This window comes from Malaclemys terrapin, chromosome 1 (assembly GCF_027887155.1).
Source record: "Malaclemys terrapin pileata isolate rMalTer1 chromosome 1, rMalTer1.hap1, whole genome shotgun sequence".
NCBI classification, from domain to species: domain Eukaryota; kingdom Metazoa; phylum Chordata; order Testudines; family Emydidae; genus Malaclemys; species Malaclemys terrapin.
The window spans coordinates 38,036,010-38,062,447 of NC_071505.1; the positions used below are offsets into that span (position 1 = coordinate 38,036,010).

The 26,438-nt window shown below is 42.5% G+C and overlaps 1 protein-coding gene across 3 annotated transcripts in view; it reads right to left on the reverse strand.

Moving 5' to 3' along the window:
- The window catches only part of IL17REL (interleukin 17 receptor E like), a 64,102-nt gene that overhangs the window by 36,200 nt on the left and 1,464 nt on the right, over positions 1-26,438 (reverse strand). For all 3 annotated transcript variants that reach the window (XM_054021911.1, XM_054021904.1, XM_054021918.1), the window contains exon 2: positions 1,980-2,007. In XM_054021911.1, coding sequence (XP_053877886.1) covers positions 1,980-2,007 — 28 coding nt within the window. The remainder of the gene's footprint in view (positions 1-1,979; positions 2,008-26,438) is intronic.

A 26,438-nucleotide genomic window follows, 5' to 3' on the forward strand; every position in this document is an offset into this window, starting at 1 on the left:
CATAGTTCTAATTATTTTTAACCTGAAATTTTGCCCTTATAAGTGTTCTAAAGTATTTAGTATACTTGCAGTATATCTCCAAATATACCTAAAGGTATACTAAAATTGCTTCACAGGCATATGAACCCATAAAGCCATTTTGCATAGCACTTGTAAATTTGCCCCAACATCTTCTGGATCCATTTATTATGATGATTCAACACACTTCCAAATCAACTTGTTATACTCCCACATGAAGACAATTGAAGTTCAACTTGTGGTTAATGAATAGTAAAACATACTTGCTTCATACAGCAGTTCTGAAGTTAACTAGATTTTCAAGTTGACAATGTCTGTTTAAAATAGATATCACCGTGTAGTAAAATTCTGAAAATTTTGCACTTATGTTTTCATGGATTCATAGATTCCAAGGTTAGAAGGGACCATTGTGATCATCTAATCTGACCTCCTGTATAACACAGGCCTTAGAACTTCCCCAAAATAATAGAACATAGCTTTTAGAAAAACTTCCAATCTTGATGTCAAAATTGCCAGTGATGGAGAATCCTCCACAACCTTTGGGAAACTGTTCCAATGGTAATTAACCTCACTTTATCAGTGATTGTTTTATGTTTTCTTCCAAATCAATGAAAAAAATGGTAAATGGTGTAGGACCAAGATATCACACCATTTTGAACGTTCCGGAATATTGGATTACATAGTGATGCACAGATGCCTAACCCTTTTTCTGACAAAAATCCAATTTTATAAGCATTGTTATTGAATTGACATCATCAAGTTGAAATCTAATCAGTTTTTAAAAAATGAATTAAAAGTAATTTCATCCATTACACTTGTTCCTAAGTCCTCTTGAGCCCCAATTTTTATGGGGATTTTACTATCACATTTTCTTATTTATAAACTATATTTTCTCTCTCGAGCTGCTGACAAAAGACCCACCCCAAAAAAAGAGGAAACCAAGACCTCAATCTTGAGAACATTTACACGTCTGCTTAATTTTACTCATGTGAGAAGTCCCACTGAAGATAATAGGATCTCTCACATACTTATAATTAAGTGCATGGTTGATTTTTTGCAAAATTGGTGCTCAAGATTGCAACCTCAGTGAGACAGAGCTCATCTTTTGGTTATTTATGAGTACAGTGTGTTGTACCTTAGAGCTCTAATACCTGATTGGGGCCATTTTAGGTGCTTTTACAATATAAATAATATATAATAATAATAACTGATTGACTAGACGGGGGAACAGTGGAAATGACAGTACATAAAGTGCTGTCAGATGCACAAATGAAATACAATGAGGACAAAGAGAAGTTATTTTCTAATCTCTTTCACTTCTAGCCATCCTTGTGTGTCTTATAATAATGATAGTGGGTACAAATTTTCAGACAAAAGTGTGATATAGGCCCTGATCCGGCTACTGGCTCTGCTTGGCTGGACCCTCACATCCAAATGGAATTCCTTGCAGAACTGGGCCTTTAGATCAGGGACAGTATCTACCTCTGTGTTTGTATAGTATCTAGCACAATCCGGACCCAATTCTAATTCTGGGAACAAACAAACTAAATAAATGTTACAAGTGTCCTTCCCTTTAAGGCCAAAACATCATGCTAAAGGACTTCCTCAGCCTGCCCAAAGAAAGGATAATATGGCTTGCTTTAGCCAAGGCAGAGTACAGGGTCAAAACCCCCATTTCTTCTATCAGCTCCTGCACTTCCTTTTGTGAGGGCTACAGAATTCATTCTTCAGGGAATCAGATACCTAATCCCATAGGTGTTAGAACTAGGGTTTCTGGGGGTGCTACTGCACCCCCGGCTTGAAGTGGCTTTAGGGAAAGATTCTGTAAAACTGGTTTTAAATACCATGTCAAATGATCACACTGCCCTGATGTGGCCTTGGAGGGGATTTATTACTTGTAGAGACCTTTTTTTTTTGTCCATAATTTAAGAATAACACAAACTGGAATTGCTTATACTTACTGGAAGGTTTGCTTTTACAATGAAAGCCCTGCAAATAAAAATAAGGATGATTAAAAATACTGTTTTGAAGAAAAAAGATGCTTTAGAGTTAGTGTACATGTAAATATAAACATAGTTTAACAAATAGTTCCATATTCGCACATTAGGTAAATCATTTTTAAAATTGAAGCATGACTTACCTTCAACAACACAACAATAGAAACATGCACAATGCTAAGGCATAAGGGCCTGAGTCAACCCCCGCAGAGTCAATGAGGCCTATTTGATCAATTTACAATCTTTGTATTAAAGTTCTTTACAAGAACTATATTATAACAATTCCACCAAACTATATCCCTTCACATAACACAAGAACTCTAGGCCACCCAATAAATTAATAGGCAGCAGATTTAATAACAAAGAAAACAAAGTACTTCTTCATGCAACACATAGTTAACCTGTGGATGCTAGAAGGCCAAAAGTATAACTGGGTTCAAAAAAGAATTAGATGCGTTCATGGAGGCTAGGTCCATTGTGATGAGGTGGAGCAGCCTCATACCAACACAGAGGGAGTTAACTCACTTTGTTGGGCTGCCCTAACGCCCCCTCCCCCTTCCCCCTCACAGAGAGTGGCGGCAGGGCAGGAAGTATAAGAACAGAGCTCTGCAGCTCAGTTGGAGCCAGATATCTTTCCCAGGAAGTCGAATTGCCCATGGAGCTCACAACCAGCTTGGCGGGTGACGACTCTCCTGAGCTACCCTGGAGACAAGGCCAGCCACTACCCCGGAAGACTGAGGAACCCAAAGACGAAGCAGAGAATGAGCCACTCATCAGGGTCACTGGGAACCAGGCCACAGTGGCCACAGAGCAACCCAACCAAATGCCAGTAGGAAGCAGCCCAGGGGAATCAGACATTGGTCCTGTTGTGTTGCCGGGAGGCGAGGCAGCAATCTAACATTTCCAAGCCAACCTAGCGACAGAATCACCCATCCCTTCAAGGTCCCTGGGCTGGGACATGGTGGAGCAGGGTGGGCCCGGGTCCCCATATCTTGGGCCCCACACTCAGTGCTGGATGAGCGCTAACCCCTACATCCAAGAGGCCTGAGCTATTGCTCATTTAGTTGCCCCGCCGCAAGCCATGATGCTCACAGATCTGGTGTGGGTGCTGAGTTCCCAGCACTACCAAAGGACATGCTCTGACCCTGAGACGCTGGAATCTTACATCCATCAATGGCTATTAGCCAAGATGGTCGGGGGCACAACCCCATGCTCCGGGTGTCCCTAACTCTCCAACTGCCAGAAGCTGGGACTGTACGATAAGAGATGGATCATTTGAAATTGCCCTGTTCTGTTCATTCCCCCTGAAGCACCTGGCACTGGCCACTGCCAGAAGACAGGATACTGGGCTAGATGGACCATTGATCTGACCACTATGGTCGTTCTTATGTTCTTATACAACTATGAGTTGATAAGCTGGCAATGATATTTATTGTGTCCAAAAGTGTATTAGACTGTTTGCATTTCCAATACAAGCAGATTGTGCAGGGATCTAATCCTATTTGTGCTAGCTACCTTCCATACACTTTTGGAGCTGTAGATATAATAATTGATAATATTAATATTAGTCAAATAATTTTTAAAGAGGACTTATGTATATGACAAGACAAACATTCAAATCAGTCACCTCCAAGTCAATAAGACTTGCTTTTTTATTTAAGAGTATTCAGGCCCCAGTCCCACAAATGGGATTACTCAAGTGGGTAAGTGTTTGCAGGATTTGGGTATAGAACAGTAGGGAGAGGGGGCCTGATTTTCCACTGCCTTCCTCCAGGTATAGTCATCTACTTCTGGGGAAAGCCAGTACAAAGAAGGTGTTAAATGCTACCACTGGTGTGAACAGAGAATTCTGATCTGATAGAATTTTACACCCACTTCACAGAAAAAAGAAAAAGCTTGAAACTAAATACATGCAAAAGTGGGTGGAAGTGATTCCAAAATTGCAGGATGAGATTTCCGAGCTCTGCTTGTAAATTTTTTTAATGTTTTTTTAAAATACATGGCAAAGATAATTGAACAAATCTTCAGTTGGGATTATGGCTCCTGTCCTGCAAATCTATATGCATGCTTAACTTTATGCAGATAGTAGTCCATTGACCCTACTGACAACATTCATGTATCTAATGTTAAGCTCATGCATAAAAGTGTTTGCAGGACTGAGACTAAGAAAATAGCAAGTTTAATGCTCTAAAACAAAACCATTTTTAGTTATCTGAGCACCACTGAGGAGCATCTGAGAAACCTCTTTACAAGAGAAAACCAATACCCCAAAACAGCTTAAAAGATTTGTATGAAATTTAGAAGAAATCATTTGAGGAAGTTATAAGCACCTAAAAATAGGAGATTTGAATGGGAAATAATGCGGTGAGCAGGGCAGAATCTCTGAGCAAATGGGGGAATAGGAGGGGAAGGGAGGTGAGCTACTGAGCCCTGGAGGGAGGGAGGGAGGCTCCAGGCTGGGGAACGGAATCCCAGTAATTCCTACTGCTGCTTCTATGGCAGTTACTCTGTGGCTGGAGCCCAGTGTCCCCACCTCCCGAGTGCTGGTGCCCTATCCCGTCCCTTCCTATACACCATCCTGGCAGCCGGCACATGAGCTCCTGCCCCTCCCTGGGCCAGGTGTCTCCGCTGGGACCCACAGTGACTGTAGGGTGGGACTGGGCTAGGCTGGGGAGTCCCACCTGCTCTCTGATGGTAGGATTGCCAACATCATATTTCAAAAATAAGGGACTGTTTTGAAATAAGGGACTGTCTTAGCACCCCCACCTCCTGCCTCGTCCCAATATTATCATTATTATATCATCATCATTATTAATAATAATTAATTAATAATGAGCAATATGCGCCTACATTCGCCAGTTGTATTTCTTGCTGCTTTTTGCAGCATTCAGCAACTCCTGATCTTGTTGTACAAAGATGAAGAAATCTTTGCAGGATAACTGGAAGTTTATGCAAATTTGGAGTTCGCATTTAATTAAACCTACAATGCATCTGTTTTGTACGTCAAACCATTTATTCCCTATTAATGAAAAAATCCTCTCTACAAATGCGGTTGATTATGGCACACTAAGTACAAACAACACAATTTTGAACAAGTTTCCTTTTCCACACTTCTGAAACACATACACCCATTTTTCACTGATCAATTTGGAAATGTCATTTCTTGATGTTTCGATCACATCTTGACTAGTGCAGAATTCCTCATAGCGCTGGTCCATGTTTACAATTTCCCTCATTTTGATTGCGTCTGTTACATCCTCAAGATCTGAGAAACTAAACTTCTCGAAGAGGCTAATGGGTTTCAGCTTCATCACTGCATTGTCAGTAGAGAAATCAAACCATTTATCACTGTACAAAAGCACAGAGTCATAAAACTTAATGAAGTCTTCTTTAACTTTGCGTTTTGTTGTGGGAGTAGCTTTTTCATCAGTTGTTTGGCTTGGAATCCAAAAAAACCCAATCCTGTTTCAGACTTAGCATCTTCAACTTAAATTGGCACATCTCTGCGTACATGTCAGTAATGCATAACTTTGATTCCTCCAACTTTCTCACATATACATCAAAGACACAAGCCGCGTTGTGGGAAAAACACATGTACCTTTCCATATTACAGGTATACTCACCATCTTCTGTGAAAATGTTCTTTAATGCTACTGGATAAGACTCCCCTAGTGACTTGAAGTAGGCTGTAATTGCTGGCCAGTTTCTCAAAAAATTGATCGACTGCTGAGTTAAGGAATAGCTATCTTGTACTCACATGTTGCAGTACTTCTTTCTATTCAATGTCAACAAACTCAAAAAAGCTTCAGAGTTCTTTTCTGTGTATTGCGGACATAGAAAAATGGTTGTAAATTTTCAACACAATTGTTCCTATGTCAACTGGCAGCTGATCATTCGCATGTTTGCAAGTATTGTGGACTATGTGTGCGGGGCATTTCGCCCTCAAAATGCAGTCATTTTCAGTACATAACAACTTATACACTGAACTGTGTTTGCCATAGTTCACATTTGCATTATCAGCAGAGTATGCAGTAAGACAATTAACGTTAAGATGGTGTTTCTCTGGGCAGTTCGTTATAGCATGATGAATGCCTTTTGTGGATTCATCACTGTCTTCATAAAAATCAAGCAGCTTGCACTGAATGCCATCTGATATGGTGAAATATTGTAGGCACATTGGAAACATCTTCCTGTTCCCCTTATTTGAAGCATCAGTCACTACAGAGAAATACACACGCTGTTCTAGTGGCGATGGTAATAAATCCCATAAACAACCCCCCACAGACTTTGGGGCCAAAATATTGGTCACTAATAGCTCTGCTTTGGTTCTTCCACAACACAATTGGTTTGCAATATTTGAATTACAAAACTTGATTTGAATCACTGGCAAGCTTATTATCACAGTCCCCTTGCTGTTGTAACATAGGCTGTGTTTAACTGTGTGGTGCAGTAAACTGTTGCAATTTCCCATGCTGCAATTCAACTTTCAGTGTTTGAAGAGAGCAAAGAATTTGCTAATATTTGTCATACCTTTGGCCTGTGTGTTTTTCTTATGTTCATTGGCTACTGCGTGCTGCTTCAGGTCAGTTTCAGCTCCATGCCCGAGAGTGAATTCACACCAGCACAAAGTACAAATGGCCCAGTTGTATTTTTCTTCCCACTGACTTTTACATCTACACAGTCTCTTCATTTTTTCTCTTTAAGTCTAAGAGAACTGTCCAGTGTTCCCACTACTTCACTCATAATTGCATCGAATGATTTCCTGACCATGTAAAAATGTGCTGCGGCTAATGTTAGCCACTAATAACACTGGTCTACAATTTTTGAGAAGTCGTCTGCTTCAGAGATAAAATGTGCTATTTATTATGTGTTTTGATGTGCTGAATTCAAATATGACAATTAAAACAACTGATTGGCTACTGTTTCTAAGATATTTAAGTTTTTACATTTTATGTCTATGTATATTGTGTAGATAGTAGAGTTTTAATCATAAATTGTAAACCTAGGTCTATTCATGTGTTTATGGTTGCTTTACATGATAATATTTCACCTGTCCTGTTTATGTAACACTTTAAAAATCAGCAAATAAATAAAATTTATTATGAAACAAAAGGCAAAAAATCCCTGACAAGGTCATTCAGTTCACCTTGTGTTATGAGGTGTGGTTCAGAGGAGGAGGATGGGAGAAAATGTGGGTCCTGTGACATTGATGGTTCAGGACCAGAAGTTTCAGCCTCTTCCTCATCTGACTCAAGTGAGAATGATTCTGGTGCATCAGGAACCGGCAGTCCTTCTCCGTGGGTGCTGGGCATATAGCTGATGGAATGTTTGGATAATGCACAGTCCACTTTTTCTTCTTTGACACACCTTTCCCAACTGGAGGCACCATGCAGAAGTAACAATTGCTGGTATGATCTGTTGGCTCTCTCCAAATCATTGGCACTGCAAAAGGCATAGATTTCCTTTTCCTGTTCAACCACTGGCGAAGATTTGTTGCACAAGTGTTGCAGCATATGTGTGGGGCTCACCTCTTGTCCTGATCTCCAATTTTGCAGCCAAAATAAAGGTGATAGGCTTTCTTAACCTTAGTGGTTATACTGCGCTTTTGTGATGCAAAAGTCACTTCACCACAAACATTGCAGAAGTTATCTGCCCTGTTCACACAAGTACGAGGCATCTCTGCTCACTTTGGCTAAACAGAAATGTGTCCCTTTGCAAAATCAAACACTGACAAATAAGAGAGCACAACACTGTATGATTTCTAGAGCTGATATAGGGCAATTTGTTCAGCAGAGTGATGTAAGTTTCGTTATGATTGCATCATCCATGACTTCTAGGAATAACATGATGCAATTCATATCATGTATGATGCAATACCAGCTTCAGATTGCATCATTCATTGTTTTGCCTAAAAAGCAAATACTGTCCAAACCCAGTCATAGATTTATTCATAGATCCAGTCAAAGATGTATTTTAGTCATTTCTCTTTTAAATTGAGATCCCTTCCCTTTATAACTCACTTATCCCCCGCCATTCCCAAGTCAAGGGTCATATGTACTGACGCAATAGCATATCTTGAAAACTAGAGCCAATCAACAATTTTAAGCATCATTTTCGTTCTCAGTGACCCAGAATTAGTAAAGTTTGACCACATTTATTTCAGAAGAATTTTGGCTGTAGAGCAGTGTAATATGATTTCCAAATATTACCTTGCTATAGCCAGAGGTTCCCAAACTATGGGTTGTGGCCCCTGAGGGGGGCATGATACCGTTATCAGGGAGGCACAAAGACCTGATGGGGCGATGCTGAAAGGCTGGAGGAGGCTCTGTCCAGCAGGAGAAGTAGACAGGTCTCTGAAGAGGTGGTCTCAGCTGCAAGGACCAGGCTCCCTGCCCACCTCATTCCCCAACTGCTGCAGCTGCAGCAGTCAGCCACCAACCAGCAGTTATGCTCCTCTGCTGGGGATGTTGGCAGAGACTCTGCGAGTGGGGAGGCTACACCCCAGAAGTACTGACCCCCTGCCAGACAGAGCCCCTTTCTGACCCTGGCCCTTCAGCACAGCTCCAGGGCACACAGCCCTGTCCACTTTCCCTGCCTGCAGAGCCTGCGCCGGGAAAGCAGACAGGCAGCACTCAAGGGCTGGAGTCAGCAGGGGGCCCTGTCCAGCAGGGATCAGTACTCACAGGTGCATCTTTCCACTTCCCACCTGACCCTGGCCTGAGAGCATGATCCTGTCTACTTTCACTGCTCAGCACTAAAGGGCCAGAGTCCGGAGGAGAGTAGAAAGATGCACCCGTGAGTGCTGGCCCCTTGCTGTTGAAATACACGATAAAAGGCATCCTGTATAGTACGGGACAGGCAATTTTCTATTTAAATAAGGGTTGCCCCCTGTAATATGGGACTGTTGGCAACACTACATTGTGGCCATCCCTATCTCATGCGCCACTGTGGCCACTCCATCCCCTCCTCTGGGTCCCACACTCGACTTTGCCCCTCATCCCCGCAACACGCATGCATAACATAGCTGGCGCCTACTCTTGCCTCCACAAGATATTGGGGGGAGGGGCAGAATCAATTGGGGAAGCAGAAAATAGATCCGTCCCCCCAATATTTCCATTGCAGTGCCATTAGGGTTTGGCTCAGCCACCCCTCTGTCATGAATGGATTTGCAACATGTCACACAGGGTCACAGCACCACTTGACCCCGTGCAGTATGTCACAATGCCCTGAGCGGGGAGTTGGGCCCAGCCCCACCGGACAGGAGCCGTCGCTACTGGATGAGTCTGAGGCAAGCTCACTCTCAAGATCTGTATGAAAAAGGTGCCACACATACACCTAAAGGCCACTGTAGGGGGTGGGGGGGAAGCAGCTCCCCTATTAGCTCCGCTACCGGCTTGAGGTAGGCCATCACCTTTGCTATGGCAGTGTGTCAAAAGTGAACCATAAAACCAGACATGCCCTGAATGGTGGTGTTTCAGATACACTTTCATCAATAATAAAAAGAAACAGGTGGCCACGAATTTTCATGGGCTAATAATTTATTCAAAATTTCTCACACTGACACTTCTCACAAGTTTCTGTTGGCTATCCTGGGCCTACGCAGTGTAAATTACATGCAAAGGCAGGTACCACCTTTATATAATACTTCAATGTCACCTAATAAAGAAAATCCAGTCTTACTTTACACAATTGTTACACGACTGGAATATATCTAAGTCAAAATATTTCGAGTGACTGACATCACTGGGATTTGTGGCTGCCCCGGACCTTTGAAACCCAGGTCATGGGAGAATTAAATGAATGCACATATTGGACCGTGTGAGATCTTATGTACAAAACCATGTCTGCTGCCAGTAAAATCATTTCTACTTAGAAAGCATTTTTGCATAAGGAAAATGCTTAAACAATATCATCCAATTTCCTTATTTGTATTTCCCAGCACAGTATAATCAGTAGAAAGGAAACAATTACTTTCTCCGAACTAATGCAATGCAATAGTAAACTTTAAAAAAGCAGAAATGAAACAAGTCATCCTATATAAAGTTCACTCTCTAATTTTAGCTGCTGTTACATATATCTATTTTTAATCCATTTCTTTACTGGACTCTGCAGCTCTATGTAGAAGGACAAGTTTCACTAATTAAAGTTCTGGATGTACTTGAAGAATTGCAACTGACTACCTAAAAAATTGACTCAAGCCCGATAGGTGTAAAAATTAAGTGGATCAGCTGGGATGTTGGCTTCCTTGCTCAGAGTTCTCAGCAAGATGTTTAAGGCAACTGCTGTTCAAGGGCTGAGCAACTGCTCACTGGGGAAGCAATCTCTCTTGCTGCTGACAATCTTGCAAATTACCACCCTGTTTCTAACCTCCCATTTTAGGGTCAGGCTATTGACAAGACTGTGGTTAAGCAGCTCTGGAGACTTCCCTGACACCTGTCAATATTGCCCAAGAAACCATCACTAAAATAGTTAACTATTATCCATGATTTATGCTTCCTTTTTGTGTGTGTGTGTGGGGGGGGGTGTAAGATTATTGAGAAGGTTATAGTGCAAAATCTCCCTGGTGAAATCCTGGCTCCACTGAAGTTGATAGCAAAAATCCCATTGACTTCATTGGGGCCAGATTTTCATCCTCAGAGTGGTTAAATGCCTCAGGCCTCCTATTAATGGTACCTAGATCACACAAACCACACAGTCATGATTATGTTATGGCCTTGAACCTTTGATGAGAACTATGCAGGCAGATCCTTTCACCTGCACAGAGAACCATTGACTTCAGTAGGGTTCCCTGCAGATGCAGAGCTCCTCAGACATGGAGCTCTTGCAGAAAATCCTTAGCTAATGAAACAGATTTTCACAAATATCAGACAGTTACAGTGAGCACTTGACTGCAATTTCTTGTTTTCATACATGATTTTTTTTTCATTATATGGGAGCTGGGTTTTTTCCCCTTCATACTCATTTTGCCAAAGAGTCATAGAGACCATTGCCAAAGAAGAACTCACATACATTAACAAAGTTCATCTTCCACTTTCTATGTCTTTGTTTTCAGGAAATATCTAAACTGAAGCCAATAAAAAAAACACATTAATCCAGGAATCTGAATTCTACTTCCTCTTTCAAAAGCACTTTCTGAAAAAGGAAGTACCTGTGCATTATAGTGTTCTTTTATCTATAAAATCACTGATTCATATTGCCTTGGCAAAAAGCCTAAGCAGAATATACTTACGCAATACAGAAACAGTTAGGGGGTTTCCTGGTTCTCTAGGGTTTCCCCCATTCATGCAATTGCCCTATTGTAGCTAGAGGTTATCTAAACAGATACATCCAAATCCAGACTCCTGAACAGAGGGCAGGAGCCAATAGACTCCTTTTTAGCTAACACAGCAGGTTCTCAGAGAACTGAGGCTATGTTGACAAGTGAAACACCCTTTAGTTTTGTTTGGGGTAGGGAGGAAGCACAGCCAACAAAGCGGGATCAGGAGGAGAATGCTTGCAATTTTTGGTTTATTTTTGAATGAAACTGGCAGAGAAAAGAAGAGGCAGAAATGTCCCCTATTTCTCTGAACGACCAGAGGAATTGGGGACAAGAGAAGAAGAGTTGAGGCAGTAGAATGCGCCCTCTGACATGTGACAATGGCAAAGAGTCAAAGTAAGACTCAGGCTCAGATCCTCAAAGGTATTTAGGCTCCTATCTTCTATTGAAATCAATGGATGTCAGGAGCCTAAACACCTCTGAAGAGCTGGCCCTCAGTTTCATGTAACTTTGACCAGCTTTCTTTTGCCAGCAGGTGTGTCCAGGTGAAGGTGGCATACTAGAATTCTTAGCAACTTCAGATCAGTGGGATAGTTGTGTGTGTGTCAGAGGCAGACTTCAAAACTTGTTAAAAAATAATAATTTTTAAAAGATAACAGGCTTGATCTTGGGCCATTCTCTGGTCACTTTACATTGATCCATTAGTGTGGTGGCTTTCAACCTCTGGTCCACTGACCCTTGGAGGTCCACAGACTATATCTAAGGGGTCCACAAAAGGTTGTCATTACCATAGAACAATGGTTTTCAGCCTGTGGTCTGCAGACCCCTGGGAGTCAGGAACTATGTCTAAGATTTCCAAAGGGATCTGCACCTCCATTTGAAATTTTTTAGGGGTCTGCAAATGAAAGAAGGTTGAAAACCTGCACTGCACTGGTGCAAACAGCCCTAAAGTCAGGTGGTCTGGACATAGAAGTTCTTTCCTATATTGGCAGATCTTTGGGTAGAATAGAGCCACCATAGCAGTTATCACACTACTACCCCAATGCAGACTGTCAGTCCAGAAGGTGTGTCCAGAAAAAAAGGCTTCCCTCCATTCTGGCAATATCCAATTCCTATGACAGCCCTTTGGAGCAGCTTTATACAACCTTTGGGCTATTCTAAGTCTGCACATTGGCCAAGTGCAGTGGTCCCAGAATGTGGGGAGCACAAAAGACACCTTTAAGTTTTTCCTTCCTCCCCAGAGCTGCACCAAAAGCTTCTCAGCTACAATTGATCTTGTTCTTTATATAGTAACTAGGTCTGTCGATTAATTAAAATTAATCGCGATTAATCGCAGTTTTAATCGTGCTGTTAAGCAATAGAATACCAATTGAAATTTATTTACTATTTTTGGATGTTTTTCTACATTCTCAAATATATTGATTTAAATTACAATATAGAATACAAACTGTACAGTGCTCCGTTTATATTTACTTTTGATTACAAATATTTGCACTGTAAAAATGACAAACAAAAGAACTAGTATTTTTCAATTCACCTCATACAAGTACTGTAGTGCAATCTCTTTATCGTGAAAGTTCAACTTACAAAGGTAGATTTTTTTTTGTTACATAACTGCACTCAAAAACAAAACAATGTAAAACTTTAGAGCCTACAAGTCCACTCAGTCCTACTTCTTATTTTGCCAATCGCTAAGACAAACAAGTTTGTTTACATTTGCAGGAGATAATGGTGCCCGCTTCTTGTTTACAATGTCACCTGAAAGTGAGAACAGGCATTCACATGGCACTTTTGTAGCTGGCAGTGCAAGGTATTTACGTGCCAGATATGCTAAACATTCGTATACCCTTCAAGCTTCAGCTATCATTCCAGAGGACATGCTTCCATGCTGATGACACGTGTTAAAAAAATAATGCGTTAATTAAATTTTGACTGAACTCCTTGAGGGAGAATACTATGTCTCCTGCTCTGTTTTGCCCACATTCTGCCATGTATTTCATATTAGAGCAGTCTCGGATGATGACCCAGCACATGTTGATCGTTTCAAGAACACTTTCACTGCAGATTTGACAAAATGCAAAGAAGGTACCAATGTGAGATTTCTAAAGATAGCTACAGCACTTGACCCAAGGTTTAAGAATCTGAAGTGCCTTCCAAAATCTGAGAGGAACAAGGTGTGGAGCATGCTTTCAGAAGTCTTAAAAGAGCAACACTCTGAGGCAGAAACTACAGAAACTGAACAATCAAAAAAGAAAATCAACCTTTTGCTGGTGGCATCTGACTCAGATGATGAAAGTGAACATGTGTCAGTCTGCACTGCTTTGGATCGTTATCGAGCAGAACCCATCATCAGCATGGACGCATGTCCTCTGGAAGGGTGGTTGAAGATAAAGGGGTATACGATGAGACCAGTGCACTTTAATACAGCATTACTGGCTATACTTTCCACTATGAGTGACTGAAATTGTCTGATATGGAAGATATCTAGTACTCTGATGTTACAACCGTCTCTGTACCACACAAATGGGCGCCAAGCACTACTATACAGTACAATTTGGCCTTTGTAAAAACCAAACATCATGTTGTTTTCACTCATGCTTCCATAGATGATTAATCCAAAAACCACTGACATCAGTGGAATTCTTTCTTTGGATCAGGCCCCAAATGCAGAACTAGCTTTTTGCCTCTGTGACTTTAACTGACCTGTGAGAACACTGTTACTAATGGCATTTCCAAGGCAAATTCTGTATGTGCATTTAGTATTGCACCAGCAGTGGCTGGTAGATTGTGACATGTTAATCGTAAAATCAAAGTTTGCAATCAGTTGTAAACTGAGATTAAATCAGCTCCAGGCCTTTAGACTATAGCCCGGAATGGAAAGCAAACTTTAATACTTTCCCTATATTTTTGTTAACCAAAGAACCTAAAACCTGTATTAAGACAAATTATTATTAAGTCAATTAAACAGTGGATGACTTCAGAGAGAAGAACATAGTAAATTCAGGAAGTTAGAGATGGTGAAATGGATCAGTGCTCTAGGCATTTATGTTTGGAGACCTAACTTCAAACCCTATTTTCACCAGGGAAAATGAATTTGCTGATCTCATCCCAACTCTGCTGGTGCTTATCACAAAACCACACCTAAATTTGGCAATTTCTCGACATAAATACCAGGGATGCTGCATGTCAGGGCTGAGATACATTGGTGGAGCTATGCAGGGAAATTTGCACAGTACATCCATACGCTATTCATGGCTCAATATTATAGGTCTTCTGAGCCCTCAAACAGGGAAAAATATCACCTAACTTATATAACCTTTGAACCATCACTTACTACTACAATTCTTTCTACTAGGAACTGCATTAAGTATTGGATTTGTTTTTCCCCTGAAGTGCTTTTACAAACTAAACACTATTCAAGATTATTAAGGACAAAGTTGCCACTTCCTTTTACGTTGCTGCACAGGGAAATAGAAAGGGGGTGTAAGCACATGGCTTGCCAGGAGCACTGATCCAGAAGTGGGGTTACACAGTAGGCTGAGCAGGACTGCTACTCCCCACCATGTGCAAATGGAAAGAGAAGGGGTGGAGCCAGCATGATGGGGGACATAATCTACATTCTGTGAAGACCTACAGTAAATTACTTCCACCCAGCAACAGGGAAGGAGGTGCAACTTTTTGAAGCACAGCTCCTTCTCAGGGCTGTTCCTAGGATGTCATAACAAAGAGTTGTCCCTTACACAACACACGAAGTAAAATCTCAGACTAACCCTACGAGCAAGATTCTGCCTCTCTTACTCACGTTGAGTGGTAATTTACTCTGCATTTAATCCCATTGGTTCTACTTGTGACTGCACTTTAAATCTATTGGGAAGCTAATGCTTGTGCAGAAGGTGGCAGCCAACTTGTTAAACAAATGTCCTGCTAATAGCTTATTCAAACAGTGTTTCCTGCTCTGAACTGGCTGCCTGGGGGTTTCCAGGTGAAGTATGATTTTGATCTCTAAAAATGATCTACAGAGGCAATTTGAGCTAGACCCATCTCAGTATGGCAGGGTTTCTGCAGAATATTCTCCATATTGGTCTCTTTTGTTAGGAATGTACTCTCTCCTTGATCCACTATAACCTGCATTTGTTGACCTTCATGGCACACAGCAAGGCACTCTCTCCAAGAAAGCTCTTAAAGAAGTGAAAAGAACAGGATGCGTCCGAAGAAGTGGGCTGTAATCCACGAAAGCTTATGCTCTAATAAATTTGTTAGTCTCTAAGGTGCCACAAGTACTCCTGTTCTTTTTGTGGATACAGACTAACACGGCTGCTCCTCTGAAACCTGTCTTAAAGAAGTGAATATCATTTGAGGGACAGGCAGAGAGAAAGTGGAGAATTTGTCTTATATTTGTTTCATGGTTACTTGTTGATTAGCATTTTGTTTGTGGGGCTGCTGGTTATTTTTCTTTTTGACACATTCATCTTTTGTATTTTAATTCAGTGTCATAGGTGCCTTGAGCATTAAGATTGGTGCCTCATTGTTATTTTAAACATCTAGAGAAATACACAACAGGCAACTGCTCAACATAAGGGAGGCCCTAACTATCAAGGTTGGGTGAATGCCCCACTATTCAGTTTTAGTGTATATGTGGAGCACTGGCTCTACCCAATGGATGATATTTAGGACTACCGTAAAGATCTGTTGTGAAAATAATTGAGCTAAAAGCTGAAGAGACATAAGTCACATGAATTGGAGTCTAAATCTACCTATTGATTAGCTGGAATGTTTTAGTGACAATTTAAAACCTTCCTCTGTCTCCTACCTCTGAACACAAAGCTTGTGGCGACATATGATCTTTTGAATATGCACATTTTCCCAGTTACTATTCAGAAATATTTTACAAAATACAGGGCACCTACTGCTTGGGTAAAACAAGGAAGCAATGAATGCACAGTAGGATATAATGAGAAATATTAAAACAAAGGCTATAAAATGCATAAACGTTTCAAAACAGAGATGTTAAAATTAAAAACTGTTGCAAATAATTAATTGAGTCTGGAGAAAGACGTAACTGCAATAACAAGAGGGAGAACAGCAGATCAGGGAGGGGAAGAAGCTGGGAAAAAAATCAAGGAAGTTTGCATGTTTAGGGATGAAAGGGGAAAACAAAATTGAAGAGAGTATAAAGTATTTAGTGAAATAAATTCTACTTCCTCAATGTTTTTCCAAGAAAAGACAATGAATGTACAGAAAGTGCTGTGTAATATTGCCTGTGTGATTCATACTTTCTGGAAAAGGGAAGGCAAGTAGCAGCAACTCCAAATAATCAGTTTTCCTCACCTAGTTGAAGTTTATCACAGAGAGTTCAAGGCAACTAGGCAGAAACCTTTTCCTTCAAATTAGACAATTGCAGATCATTTGCAGAGTATGACTTAAGCTCTAGATGATTAAGGGGACTGAGAGGATTTTTTGTTGTTTTTAGCCATGCATATCTTGAGTGAGTATGTCTCCTACACAGCTCAAAAGGTGAGTACTATTACCTATATGGTGAAAGGTCAGACTATAGTCAGCCAAATCCTCAGACCTCTTATGTCTGCCTTAAAATGTTCCAGCAGCATGAAGCAGACTTAAATATGGCTTGAATGACCATTTCATCATTCTACTCTAAGGATACGCCCAGATGATCCCTGAAGATGACTTTCCAGTCCCTTTTAAATCCCTCTTCAGAGATGACTAGAGAATTTGGCCCAATGGATTCACACTGGTGTAAATCCAAGGTCAGAACCATAATCTCATAATCTCAATGGAGTGGTTAAATGGAATGTTCCAACACATATTATTGTATCAGTTCAGTGATCGGTTTTAGCCACAAAGTTCCAACCCAGTTTGGAATTTCCTCAGCATTCCAGGGCATATGTTTTAGCCATAACTTTATGTAAGTGCAATGTACTCGATTATGGAGAGACTACAGGGTTTTTTTCATATTTAAAGCCTTGATTCTGCAATTAGATACACACAAGCAGACAGCTGAGTCCACCCAGCATCACTGAAGTTTCCATCACTGAAGAGGATCAAGGGCAAAAACATACAAATTTTCCAACAAGACAGTTTTCCAACAGAAAATCACACACACACATCCATATTCATAAAAAAATTGGGGTTTCGTCAAGAATCAAAACCCTAAAACATTTTAAATTTTTTTGACAAAAGCTGGGTAAATGCTGAGAAAAAAACAAAAAATGTTTCATGAGAAACACAATAATTTTCCATCCAGTTCTAATACTAAAAGATATTATCTTTCTCAAAGCTGATGTATAAAATTGTGTGCAGGCTCTTTTGACATGAACAGCTCTATGTGTGATTGCGTACGCTGGAGTGTACAAGCCCTTAATGACAGGTACCTGGTCCTGCACTGCCTGGACCCTAGTAGCATGGCATCCTGGGACTTGTAGTTCCCAGAGATCAAGTGACTTTCAATGAAGAGATAACCCCCCCTTTGACTTCCCTATTGACATCAGGGATTGAATTTTGTCTTGATCCATTGAGGGCTGCCAGCCTCAACATTTAAAACTCATGAGTCAGACTTCACAAAATCTTGAGATTGGTCCCAAAATCAAGAGAGGTGTTTTTTGGCCTGTCTTATGATTTTTGAAACTCCCCACCTCCAATGTGCATGTAGGAAAGCATTACAGAGTTACTAATGCTTACAAATGTATAGAATCAAGCTATTCTGACCCCCATTGCAGCAGCTCCAGCTAGAAGACACAACTGAGATCGAATTACACCAATGTGTATAATGCTCAGCATTGTCAACCTCAAGAGATCAAAAACCATGAGTCCGAACCCCCAAAATTATGAGATTGGTCCAAAAAATCATGAACTTTTTTTAAAAAAAGCTCTATTGTGAGGGTTTTTTGGTCTGTCTTAAGATTTTTGAACTCTCCCTGCCCATCTTCAGTGTGTGTGTGCAACAGTTAGTGTCACCCACTATCCCAAAAGCATTAGGTAAGGTGATTTTTGCCCCTGCTGCAGGAGCTCTCACCCCCACATCTCCCCATTCCCTAACCAGGAATTAATCCTGTCCCCCAGGTTCCCCTTCAATTCTGTCCCCACCCAGCCTCCTCATCAGTTCAGCCTCTCCTGCCCCCATCAGCCCCACCCCCTGTCAGTCCAGCCCCCACCAGCAGCTCTACTCACAATTCCCCATCCCCATCAGCTCAGTCCCCACCAGGCCCCACCATCAGTTCAGCACTCCCCCTTCCCCCGCCCGCACTTTCTCAATTCAGCCTCCATTTCAGTTCAGCTCTTCACTAAGGTTGGCAACATTGTATTTCAAAAATACTGGACAAGCCTCAGATGTCCCCAGTCTTGACTTGAGCCTTTGGGTACAAGTCCCTTCTTCTCCCCATCTCCCCTAGGGATTCTTTCTCCCCAGGTCTGGGTGCTGTGCCTGGCAGCCGCTGCAGCTCCTGTTTATGTTCCACGCAGATGCCAGGAGGGGAAGCTGGGTCAAATTTGAGTGGCATCGCAACCCTGTGCACCAGGTCACAATGCCATTCAAATTTGGTCTGGCTACCCCTCCATCAGCAAAGCCACTCAGATTTTGTCCAGCTGCCTCTCCATCTGGCATGGAGGGGTGGCCAGGCCAAATTTGAGTGGTGTTGCGACCCTGTGCACCAGGTTGAAATACAGGATAAAAGGTACTCCATACTGATTTAGCAAGGGGCAGACACTTTTTTATTTAAATAAGGGACATCCCTTATACCAAGGGACTGTTGGCAACCTTCCCTCCCATCTCCATCAGCCGCCAGCCCACTCAGTTTGGCATCACCACTGCTCCTCTTGGAGTTCTCCATCCCCCTCTCCCAGGCCTGGGGGTGCTGCAGCACAGTCACCTCCTCTTCCTCTTTCCCAAGCTGGGGAGAGCAGCTCCAGGAGCTCTTCACCACGCTCTGGCCAGGGGGGGATTTAGGGGCAGGTGACCCGGCCGACCACCTGGGATGCTGGGCTTGGGGGGCACCGGGCTCAGGGTGCTGTTTTTGTTGTTAGCAACACTTCCTTAAGTGTGGATAGCTCTGAGGATCCTGCTCGTGCTGCTGGTCACAGTCACGAGTGGTGAGTGCAGCTTTTCAAAGCTCAGGCTCATGAAAACATCGACGACGGCCAACAACAGACTGACATTTTCTTGCTATTTTATCGCTTGAAAATGCCATTGGCCAATCTTTGGATCTCTCTGACGCTGAGCTTCAGCTCGTGAGGGCAAAGGCGAGAAAAGCGACCTTTTGAACTACAGGACTAGGGTTAACATTCTAAGGCTGTCACCTACTGTAACACTATTTAATACCGGTCCACCCAATGTTGGTGCACAGTTCAATTTCTTGATGTTAGTACATTTCAGTTATTCTTAAAATTAAAAAGTTTCTATGAGCTTAGTGGAAACATTTATTTTATTTGCTTATATATAGCATGAATACAGATTTACAGATCCTAGTGTGCAAATTTATCATCTTATATGACAGGGATAAATCATGCATGCAAATCATGCAGAAAAGTCATGAAATGGGCTACAAATGCAATAAAAATAAGATATTCAAAAGTTTAATAAATGGAGGGGGAGCGCCAAAGATGCTCCTCGCCTGGGGCACCATTTGGCCTGGGGCTGGCACTGACTCTGGCTATTCCCAAGTTGGATGCTGCAAGGGAGTAGGCACTGTCCCATCCAGGTTTCTCACAGGAGGGGAGGGGGAAGGAGAGAGCAGAGCTGTCTTGAGCTGCTGGGTTCTTTGCTCACCATCCTCCTTCTCTTTCCATGAGAACAGCAAGGAGAAGAGAGAGATTTTTGTCAGCTTCCAGCAGGGCTGAACTTCACTAGGGGGCTGAAGATTCTTATGTCATCACAAGATGGGCTGCAGAACCCTTTGAAATCCCACCACTCCCGAAAACATCATGAGTTGGCAATGCTGCATGTCACCTGATGGGGCACAACTTCCAGCTTCGCCCAAAACCAACAAACAATTAATTCTGCCCCAACCCTGAGATGCCCAGCCCCAAGTCCCACATGAACTCTGCCCACCCACGCCCAGACATACATCAATTCTGTGCCCAGCCCCACATCTCCCTCTTGCCCCCAGTGCACCTCCTGCAGCTGTTGAGATTCGTCACCTCCAAAGTCTTCCCAGCTTCCAGGAACAGCTGCGGGGACAGCTCTTCTCCTCCTTCTCAGGTCGGAGAGGTTGCAAGATAAAGGATGGGCAGGGGGAGAAGCAGGGAACAGCTGACTCATTTTTCACAAGAGGGGCAAGAGCAACTGAGCAGCCCTCAGCTTCTGGGCTCTTTCTGCTCCTTCCTCTCCCCTACTGCAAAAATGGTATCAGCTGCTCTGTTTCCCTCTCCCTGCCCAAATACCTCTCTCAATTCCTGGGGATTAGGGGAGAGCTCTGCCTGTCTTCTGCAGCAGCTGTGATTGACTGTTTTTCACCAGGCAGCGGGAAAATGGGGAAGACAAGAAATCAGCGCTGCTGAGAAAGGCTGGAAATGTTGTGAAGGTTAGAGCTTCTCGTGTTGTCATCACCAGACTGGCTGCAGCAGAGGCCAAACTCCTGCTACTCGTGATGAAATTGGGAGAGCTGACAACAGCGCCTGTGGAAGAGGCAGGGATGTGGCTAGCCAAGCATATGGCCAGAACTCAGAATTGGGCCTTCTGTCTGCTCACTGAGTTTTCTTGCATTCTGGTGGCTGGACCAGCCAGTTCATTACATTGGGGCCCCACTACCTGGAAGGAGTAGAGGCCCAGGTCAGTGCACAATGAGGCTGATCAATGTGGTTCAGTTAGGACAAAGATTGTTTCACTGGACTATCTTGGACCCTGGAAGGGGTGGATTTTATGACATGGCTGGAGAACCAAGTCACCTAAACCCACTAAACATCAAAACACTGAGCTTTCAGACAGAAATGATGAGTCACCACAAGAAAGGAAACCGAGGAAACTAATACAAACCACTGAGGTAAGGTGTGTTTAGTACAATGACACATTTTGACTGAGCACCATATATATGAGTCTTTGGTCAGTGAATACTTGAATAATACTCAACACTTACTTAGCGCTTTTCAGCTGTACATCTCAAAGCAAGGTGCGTAAGCCATAATATCCTTTTATTACAAATGTGGAAACTCAGCCCCCAAGAGGCACGGTGATTTGCCCACAGCCGCATAAGTTAGTAGCAGTGCTGGGAACTGATCCCAGGCCTCCCCACTCCTAATCCACTGTCCCATCTCCTGGACCATGCTGCATCCCGGCAGGTTTCACCAGAGAAAGTATTTTAAGTGAAACGACTCCTCCAAATATCAGACTCTACACACAAAAAAGTATGCACTAAATAGTCCCCATATTCCTTTCATTTCATGCTGCCATAAGTCTCCCCTCATAAAACCATGCCTCTGATTTCTGGTCTACATTTTTAATGTCTAAGATTAATTTTCAAAAGTGTAGATTTTTGTCAGAGAACAACTGAACTCTCAGGGAATGTAATCCTTTATGTACGTTACCCTCGCTTCTCATTTCCATTCCTTTTAATGGTTAGGGGGTTTAAAGGCTTTTTATTAAATGTTGATTACTTACTGTAGCAAACAATGGAGTTATGCCAATTTATACCATCTGAAGATCTGGCTCGAGGGCTGTATTATGGTATTTGTACAACACTGATTTGATTAGAGGGGCTGATCCATGGTGCTCCAGGAAGGCACACAGTGTTACTAAAGTGAACTTTGCATGAGGTTAACAAGTTGTAGCAGTATCAGATAAATAAATAACTCACTCCTGATTCATTGGCTATCACTTAACCTTTATCATTGCAGGGAAATCCCAGAGTGGAATTTAAAGCTTCCTCCTTTATCCCTTCTCCCTGTGAACTTTGGACACATCACTGCAATTCACTTAAGACAACACAAACATGATTTCAAGATTTTCAGTTTTTAGTATCTTTTTAATGTAACGTTCCTGATTCTTACTAGCCGTGGAGCAGAATTTGGCAAAAGTCTAATTCTCTGTGTGCAGTTTACAGGCGGTGTCCATTGCAAGATTACTGAGGCGTGGACACAATTACAATCATAGTCTGGGATTCCCCTATGACTTTCACAGTTGAAGCATATTAGATAACAATATAAGCAATTATCATACACATGCAGGGCAAGGCCATCGTGTTTATCCTTTAAGTGCCAGAAAGTCATGTGAACTGAGAAGCCGAACTATTTTAAACAAGGGAGGAAAGATGAATCATAATATACTACAAAAGCCTATTTGTTCCTTTGTCCAGCACGAAGCCCACAGCTGAACATTTTCATGATGTTTTTTAAGAGTTCATGGAACTATAATTACTCTGCCAGGAGTAGGATGCCAGGAGTGTGCCAGGTTTTCTATGTCTCAGAGGCAAGCACTGTAGGTGCTTCAGCAGCTAGGCCTTGTAGGCGCTAGCCCTGGTGGGTCCCAATAACCACTCAGACACATGGCTAAGGGGAAGGACTGGCAGGAAAGGGGAAAGGCATAGGTGCTGGAACTCTGGGTGCGGGGGGGTGCTGCAGCAGCCCCTGGCTTGAAGTGGTTTCCATTATATCCAAAGTTTTCAGTTTGGTTCAATGGCTCTCAGCATCCCCACTATAAAAATTGTTCCAGCACCCCTGGGGAAAGGTTACAAATATTCCAGGAACACGGGCTTTAACAGTTACAGTTCAAAGTGAGCAATCGCAGTTCCTATTTGGGTCCCTGGGTCCCTGCCCAGCCACTGCAGTTCCACCATAAGTCCCATATAGCGCTGCACCCAGCTGTGATGTCCGGCACTCATAGCCTGTTCCACATGCAGCTCTGTCCACAGTTCCTGGGACTTCTCTGCAGCTCCCTGTTGTCATCTGGCTCCCACTCCCAAACAGAACCTAGCCACTTCCCGCACAGGGACCTTTTCCCTTCCCTGGACAGGGAAAGGGGATGTGCTGTGGTGAAGGGGCTGATGGGAAACATGGTCCCTGCTTAGCCCAGAGAAAGGGGCTGTGCAGTGGGAAGGAGAGTACTGGGAGTTATAATCCCCTGCTGTGCAGATCTATCACATCACATTTGAAGAATATGTAATGTCCTTTTACATTTATATTTCTGGGATCCAGATGGCATACAGCATTTTTAATATAACACAGTAATTATGAAACATGGAATATATCCAACAATGGGTGGTGCCTTATATCTATTGTAAATTAATAGTGATTAATTAAATGGTAATAAAATCAAAATCCTAAACTGCCATTATAGTGTATTTTCAGCATCACTTACCTCAAAACAGATAATTGTCATATCCCTCTTAATAAGTAAAAACAATACTTTGCTCTTTTGCCACATCTCCCAAAGGATCTCAGAACAACTTAGAAATATTTCAAAGATATAGTCACACTGAAATCTAGTCAACTTCCAAAACTACTGAAAAGTAGTTTCAGGTCTCTGAATCCCCCTGCCAATTTTTGTGGTTTTGCAATTGCATTTTCTTATTTTTAAAATGCTTTTCACTTCCCTGTTGCTTGTGAAAGATCCACACAAACATCAGGGGAAGAAACTATCCATCCCAGGGAAACAGTGAAACTAATCATAATAAGTGGTGTCAAATGCACATAAGAAAAAACAATATTTTTCTGTAATCTTAGTTCTAGTCATCTTGGCGAATTGGTCAGTATTCAACAGGATGAACTTCAATAAAGACAAGTGCAAAGTACTTCACTTAGGAAGGAAAAATCAAATGCACATCTACAAAATGGGGAATAACTGGTTAGGTAATAGTACTGCTGAAAAATATCTGGGTGTTGTAGTGGATCACAAATTGAATATGAGTCAACAATATGATGCAGCTGCAAAAAAAAGCTAATATCGTTTTAGGGTGTTTTAATGGGAGTTTGGTATGTGACACACTGGAAGTAATTGTCCTGCTCTATGTGGCATTGGTGAGGCCTCAGCTGGAGTACTGCATCCAGTTATGAGCACCACACTTTAGGAAATGTGGACAAATTAGAGAGTGTCCAGAGAGCAGAAAACCTGACCTATGAGGAAAGGTTAAACAAGCTGGGCAGGTTTAGTCTTGAGAATAAAAAACTGAAGGGAGATCTGATAACAATCTTCAGATATGTTAAATGCTCTTATAAAGAAGGATGGTGATCAATTGTTCTCCATGTCCATTGAAGGTAGGACAAGAAGTAACGGGCTTAATCTGCAGCAAGGGAGAATTAGGTTAGATATGAGAAAAAACTTTCTGACTATCAGGGTAGTTAAGCTCTGGAATAGGCTTCCAAGGGATGTCATGGAATCCCCATCTTTGAAGGTTTTTAAGAACAGGTTGGACAAACACCTATCAGGGATATTCTAGGTTTCCTTGGTCCAGCCTCAGCCCGGGGCTGGACTTAATGACTTCTCAAAGTCCCTTCCAGCCCTGTATTTCCATGATTTTATGGATGCTACTTCTAACAATAGCAGATTAAAAAATGTTCAGACTGAAATGTGGATTTTTAATTGATGGTGTCTAATTAGGGGCCTGATCCTGCAAATTGCTAGCCTCAAAGGCCAAGTTCCACTAGTTTGTGGAATAATTAGCAGCATGGGTAGCAGGTATAATAGGCCATGGAAGGCCTTGCCTTCCCTGGCGCTGCCGCCGACCCACTGCCGGACACCTGGGCTGCGGTGGTTGCGGCCCTTCCCGGAGACCCCCACCGCCTCCTCCACTCCACACCACACCACACCCACACCCCGTCCCTGCTGCTTGCCACATCCCTCCTCCTCGGGAAGGGGGAGTGAGGAGGGACGCGAAGAGCCAGCAGCTGGCAGAATGAGCAGGCTTGGCTGGGTGCTGGGGCCGGTGGCTTGGCGAGGAGGTGGAGCCTTCGGGGGCAGGAGGAGCTGGCGCTAGGAGGACAGCATTTCGGCCTGGCCCAACTCTGGCGGGTTGGCCTTGCCCGGCACTGGGGGTCAGCGGCTCAGCCTGGTGCTTGGGGTGGGGGTGGCGGCAGCAGTTCAGCCTGATGTGGCTGGGGCCGGCGGGCTGAGGTTCCTCCGGTCGTGGGGGGGCTCTCAGAGTCAGGGCTTCTCGTTTTACATGGTGGGAAGGGGGTTTCAAGGCTCCGGTGTATGTCGGGGGGAGGGGGGGCAGGGCCTTGGGCAGAAAGCATGGGGGTCACCCGCCACCCATGATTAGCAGCCATGGAGGGAGGAGCTGTGCTGAACCTTGGGCCTGCTCATAGATTCAAGGGTGTATTCTATCCCCTGGTAAATGTCCCATGTAAAGCCAGTTTACTCAGGTTTCCACAGGAGGGAACTTGCTCCCATTTAAGGCAATGCCAGTGAAAGTGTGTTTGGGGCAGAAAAAACATTCAAATGAAAAGAGCAAGAGGATTTGGTCTAACAAGATGCTCAGGAAACTTTCCAACATCAGTGTGCATCCTCCAACAAAAACTCCCTGCAGCAGGTTGAAAATGCTACATAAGCTTTACACTGTAGGGGAAAGCCTGGGCCAATTTGTCCTATAATTTGGATAATTATCTTTCACAGAAAGAAAACATCTTTCTGTTGAAATTAATTGATGAATTCAGGATTCTACTAAATACAGCAGAAAAATTACATGCAGAACATGTACGCAGTCATATTTTTTAAGCATTTCAAGTTACTTTACAGTTGGTTCTGTTATATCAGAGGAAGCTATTTTAGTATGCATAATGAACAAAAGTATACTGTGTATTTTAAAAGTTATCCTAGCCTTCAGAATTAGAAAACTTTTGGATGATATTTTGAAGACGAAGTGCTATTATTATTCTACACACCATGGCTCTGATTCTCATTTACACTGGGGCAGGGTAAAAGTCTTAAAGTGAGTGCAAAATACCAGTGTAATTTATACCCACTTTAAGGTATGTTTATTCTGCCAGAGAAGTGTAAACAACCCTTAGTGTAAAGGAAAATCAGGCCTCTCATATGATTTTTAAAATATTTTATAGGCTTTAAATATATAAAACTTCATGAACAAATGGACAAAATATAACAAGGGGTTTTCTCTTTCCAGAACAATAAAACACAATGGTAAAATAATATTTAAGCACATAGAGATCATATATGATCTGAATTCATGAACACAAACACACACAAATGTAAATACACCATTTTATTA